Genomic DNA, 6,000 nt, shown 5'->3' with positions numbered 1-6,000 from the left:
GACCTGGCATCTTCAAAAGTGTCAATATTATTTAGTAAAAGCTGAAGGACTGTTGTACATTATGAAACATGAAAGAGAAAAAAAAATTAATGCAATGAATAATTGTTTTGGACCCCAGAAAGAATATATTATAAAATGTTATTGAAAATATGAGAAAATTTTGAATTAGGTCTGTGAATTAAATAATAGTATTGTATCAACATTGAACCTCCTGACTGTGGCTGTGTGAGTTAATGTCCTTGATCTTAAGAAATACACAGTGAAGTGTTGGGGAGTAAAGGGGCATGTCGACTACAATGTACTCTCAGAAAGTTCAGGGGACAAAAATAAAGGTAGTGAGGAGGTTACCAATTGATAAAGCCGGGTGAAGGCTATACAAGAGTTCTTTATACTATCTTTTCAATCTTTCTGCATCTTTGAACTTCTTTGTAAATAAATATTTTTAAATGAATGCAACTAACTTTGTACTTTCATATTTAAAAAATAAAATAAGCTCATTATAAAAAATAGGCTACATACTAAAAGTAGAAAAGTAGCAATTGCAAATCCCCAGTAATTCCATGACTTCTTAAGTCGTTGGTGTCTTTCCTTCAGAATGATTTTACACACGCATATTTCTTTTTAATGTGATAATGAGTTTACAAAAGGAAAATAGAATATCGCACAGTCTCTATGTAAAAAAAAAAGTAACTTTAATTTTTCTCTGACTGAAATTTTTATTTTGATGTTGAGCACCCATTTGATTTGATATAAATAATAATTTAGTCAGTTTGAGAGAAACTCTGAAGCAATGAGAGCATCCAGAGTTAAACTTAGTTCGGGGTTGTAATCATCTTCTATAGTGGGGTCTAAATTCCAGGTGATCTTATCTAGTGTCCAGGCCTCAGTGGGGCAGGGGAACATTCAAGGGATTCTATCTATACATAGGATATTAACATTTTTTGCCATATAGCTAGCAATAGTTTCCAGTTTGTGTCTAGTCTTTCAGTTTCTCTGTATTGTACATTTTTCACTGCATAAAGTTTTAAACTAAACCCTACAAGTAGAGAAAATACATTTTTTTAAAACTCCAATGTCATTAAGCTAATATTTCAATTAGTTGTAATTAATGACCATAATTCAATTTACATCCTAATAGAAAGTTTGTATTTTTGAAGCTCAAGTCACAAGATTTTTCATCACCAGAAAGTTTGTGTCTCATGATAGTACAATCTTGATACCAGAGAAGAATCTGGAACATTGACAATCTAGTACTCCAAAAGGTCAACCAATAGTATTGCCCTTCAAATAAGTGCTAGAATCTCTTTGATTAATAATTATATCTTGAAAAAGTAGAGATTCATATACAGAATTTTGTTTTGTTTTGTTTTTAACTTTAAGCAATACAAAAAAAAGGCACAAAATAAAACATTTTCTCTTTCTTTAGTATTAATTGCTGCCTCTCCCCCCCTCGACTTTATTATATAAATCAGGGGCTGACAAACTACAGCCCATGGGCCAAATCTAGCCCTTCTAACCATTTTTGTAAAGTCTTATTGGAATATAACCACTCCAATTCCTTTTACATACGATCTATGGTTACTTTCTTGATTATTAAGCAGAGTTAAATAGTTGCAACAGAGAATATATGACCTAAAAATTTTATTATCTACCCTTTATTAAAAGTTTACTGACACTTGAAAAAGTATGATAGCATACTATACATGCTATTTTACCACTTGCTTTTCATTTAATAATAGATCAATATATCAATCAACTTTTTTCCTTATAGTAGTGAAATAGCATTCCATTATTTAAATAAATTCCATAATCGGCTCAACCAGCATTTTAGGTTGTTTTCTGGTCTTCACTACTGTAAAAGATGACATTTTCATGCATTTGTACAAAGTATATCTTGGCAGAGTTTTTACAAGTGAAATTACTAAATAAAGGTAATGTGCATCTTTATTTTAATAAATGTTGCCTTATTGCCAAATGTGAGAATTTGTATGACAAAACTGACTGTAGAATCAATTCAATTCCAAAGCGAGACCTAATTCTATTGTTCTCCTTCTGTTTAGATAATCCTGGGCAGAAAAATATGACCAAAGATAACAAATAAAATAATGAATATAATAAAGATTTTAACAGTTAACTAGGAAACATATGAGAAAGACAAGCACTCAAAAAAAAAGCTTGACATCATTAGTCATTAAAAAAATGCCAATGAAAACTACACAGAGATACTACTACATTCTTATTAAAATGCCTAAATTTGAAAAGACTACACATGCGAAGTGTTGAAAAGGAGATGAAGGAATAAAACATTAATACTGCTCACGGGAATATAATATAGTTTACAGCCACTTTGGCATAAACTCCATTTTTGATGTTTGATCCCTGACAGCTTTCAGGTACCCTTCCCTTCCCTCTTTTGCCTCACATCTGAGCAAGACTGTAAGAAAACCTACCTGCTCCCTTCCATGGAACACCAAGTTTAAGCCATGCAGATTCCGCCAATGGGAACTCTCACTTCAATGCCCCCTAAGATGCTAAAAAAGCCAGTCTCCCACCTTGCATGACTATGAAATGAATCAGAGTCTTTCTTCTTGAGGAAATCTTTTGTTGTTTAACATATGAGTAATAAATTATTTTTCATGTCAAAAGAAGGAAAGAAGATATACTAGCACAATCTCTGTGAAAAAAATATAACTTTCAAATAATACATTTTCATAGAATTAAAAAAAAGAGATGGGAATAATGAAAATAATACAATATGGCTTTCAGAGGAGGTAGGGAAAAATAGAAAATTTTATTTCATAATTCTTCAATGGAAAAAAATCATTTACATTTCGCCAAAACTTTAAAATATATTTAGTTAAATAATGGTTTCAAATGTGGGTAAATATGTCTTAAGTTGCAAAATTTCAGAGACGGGCTGTGCTTTTTCCTGATAAAAGTCGAGCCCAGTAAGAAGTTCCACATCACGGACTCGGGCAACATGTGCTTTCAACCTTTCTTCAATCCATAAAGCTTCTGCCTTATGTTCCTAAAAAAAAGAAACAAAAGACTTTTTTATAAGGCATAATTTTTCATTAATAGAAAGATATTTTGTGATTTAAAAGTTGTCTTTTTTTTCTGTGGTTTTATTTTTCTTTTTCTTCTTTTTTTTTTTTAGTATATTGACATACAACATCCTATTAGCTTCAGGTGTATAACATATTAATTCAATATTTGTTCCTATGGTTTTGACTGCCTTAAATTATAAATAGATACAGCTAAATTTTGTTTATTAAAATAAAAAATAAAACAATAGTACAGAGAATATTATAACAAGTATAGACCACCACATAGCCATAAAGTTTAGCCATTTTTATATCTACTTCCCTTGGATATAAATTTTTAAAGAAATGAAATATTACAAATGAAATTAGGTCCCCAGTATTACTCTACTAAGAGCTAATCATTTCATGAGTTAATCTAAATCCAGTCTGTGTTTTTAAACTTTTACTGCACATTGATACACAATATATAGTATTGATTTATGAGTTTTCGAATTTATATAAATGATGTTGTAAGTGGTATTTGATAATTGCTTTTTCATTCAATATTGTTCATAATCTATCTATATTAAATCAGCTTTGGTTTGTGGCAGCACCATTTATTTTTTGATCGTCATACTGATGATATTTTTGACATTATAAATAATACTGTAATGAATAACTTGGCACATGCCTCTTGTGTTCAAGAACGTAAGTTTCTGGCACACACAAATGGAACTGCAGCATCAGAGAGCCCATGCAGCTTTATCAGCTAGTAAACCTAGCACTCCTTGTGTTTATATCAATTTCCACTTCCCCTGGCAGCGGAAGATAACCCCAGTCTCCCCAAGTCCTTGCCAAACCCTGGTGTGAAACAGTATTTTACCCCTGTTTAAATTTTATTACCCTGAGCATATTTTAAGTGATCTTTTCTGGTCACTTGACTTTTAATAGGTTTTTGCAACATAACATATGTTCGATAATTTGGAGCCAGGGCTTTCTATGAAATTTCTATTCTTTATTTACAAATTTTCTTATATTCATATCATATTGCTAATTTTCAGTTAAATTTTTTAAAAGTACAAAAGCTTAAAAGTTTGTATAATTAGATGAGCATGTTTTAATAACTCTTATTTGACTTCAGCATGGTAGTTTACTTGTTTTTTAAATATGCAGGCTTAAAATAGGCTGCTATTACTTGAGCCAGAGGAAGTATAAGAGGAAATTACTTTTAGTTCCTCACCACTGAAGCATTTCTCTGTGTGAGATTTATGAGGTGAGTTCATTTTTTTGAAATAAATATGTAGTCTAATTTGAACTCATAGTTCCAATGGAATTCTAATTCATTCCTATGTTCTTGCCTTTACTATTTCACACGTCAGTACTACTTAATATTTTTGAGAACTTTTTTCATAAAGTTTCCTTCTACAGGGCTTATACTACTCTACTTTCTTCTGGCTTATTTGGTATCCACCTAATTAAATGTTTACTGAATATCTGACAGTCTACCCTCTTTTAAGATTGCAATTAAATAACTCAAAACTATACCTAGGCAGAGGTGATACTCAAGCTTCCTAATACCAGGTAGTTCATCAGTACCAACCAATCTGAACATGAGGCAGATATAGACAACTACTCTACTTGTACCAGTGAATCCTAACAGAATAGCAGACTTACATATATATAGGTTTTATGAGAAATATTTAAAGATATGCTTTGAAATATATATTAAAAAATACACACATATATATGGATATGTATTAGAACTGTTAGATAAATAGAAATATTTATACCCCTCAAATACAATTCACTTGTTAGTCTTTTGGCACAATTTCAGTTTCAGTATTTTTCTCTCCTAACCACTTTTGTATTCTCTCTCCTTAACCGCTTGTTTTTTTTGCTACCACACTAATAAAACTTTGTCAAGAACAAGCTGAGTGAATTTCTTTTCTTTTCTTTTTTTTAGATCTTTCACTTAGTTGATCACCCTGAGATTCTGAAAATTCCTCCTTTTATTTCCATGGCTCTATCTGCTTATTTGTTTGATGACATCTTCCATTTCCTCAACTGAATCTAGGTTTTTTCCCATCCCGAAAACATAGATATTTTCTTCAATTTGATCTTATTTTACTCCCATAATTTAATGCCAAATCTATTTCTACAGTTCTGATTTCTCTCCCAAATTCCATATCTGTATTTTCCAATATCTGCTGAGTAATTTATAATAATGATGGGCACTTAGACTGGTAGCAACATTCTCATTTATATGACAGGAATTTAACAATACAAAATTGAAAGTTGGGGGAGGAAAAGGAGGGCAGAAAAGATGAAAGGGACAAGGGACCAAAAAATAAATAAATAAGGTAGTATGAATCTAGTTCCCTAGATCATATGTGAGGTGAATTGTGAATCCATCATTTCTATAACTGGTGTCGGTTCTCTCGAAAGTCTTATGGTGGGAATGCTTCTCCAGATTGAGTGATTAGATATTTAAAACTGCAGAGTTTTTATATAACAAACCTCTTAAAGCAAACCAACTATTTCGCTGGGTGCTTAAAGCACAATTACCTATTCTAATGCTAGAGGAAATATTGGCTGATTTGAACTTATTAAGGTACAGTTTGGGTATGTATTGTACTTCTCGGGTGATTTGATTATAGGGGATTTTACCTACACACAATTATACTTTATGTTGACTTTAGACTGTTAACTTCATCATAAGATGTGATTTCTTTATAATAGCCACTATTTACTATTTGTTGATATTTCTTAGGATTTTATATGAAATATCTCATTTAATCCTCACAATAACTTCATGAGGGAGGTTAATTTTTTCATACAGTTGGGGAAAGTGCCATTCAGTTATTTACCCAAAGAAGCCAAATCAATAACTGAACCCAGGATGTCCAACACCAAAACCTATGCACTTAAGTTCTATTCTATACTACTTCTCATATATCCTCCTAGACATCCAACTAGT

The 6,000-nt window shown here is 31.4% G+C and overlaps 1 protein-coding gene across 1 annotated transcript in view; it reads right to left on the bottom strand.

Moving 5' to 3' along the window:
- Nucleotides 1–2,838: 2,838 nt before the first annotated feature.
- ENPP3 (ectonucleotide pyrophosphatase/phosphodiesterase 3) overlaps nt 2,839–6,000 on the bottom strand; it is a 60,467-nt gene continuing 57,305 nt past the window's right edge. The window contains exon 25 of the mRNA XM_016129407.2: nt 2,839–3,028. Coding sequence (XP_015984893.2) covers nt 2,858–3,028 — 171 coding nt within the window. The 3' untranslated portion in view covers nt 2,839–2,857. The remainder of the gene's footprint in view (nt 3,029–6,000) is intronic.

Source organism: Rousettus aegyptiacus, unplaced genomic scaffold (assembly GCF_014176215.1).
Source record: "Rousettus aegyptiacus isolate mRouAeg1 unplaced genomic scaffold, mRouAeg1.p scaffold_m13_p_1, whole genome shotgun sequence".
In the NCBI taxonomy this organism is placed as follows: Eukaryota; Metazoa; Chordata; class Mammalia; order Chiroptera; family Pteropodidae; genus Rousettus; species Rousettus aegyptiacus.
Note: the sequence above shows the minus strand (reverse complement) of the source record. Positions and strands in the feature narration are given on the sequence as shown.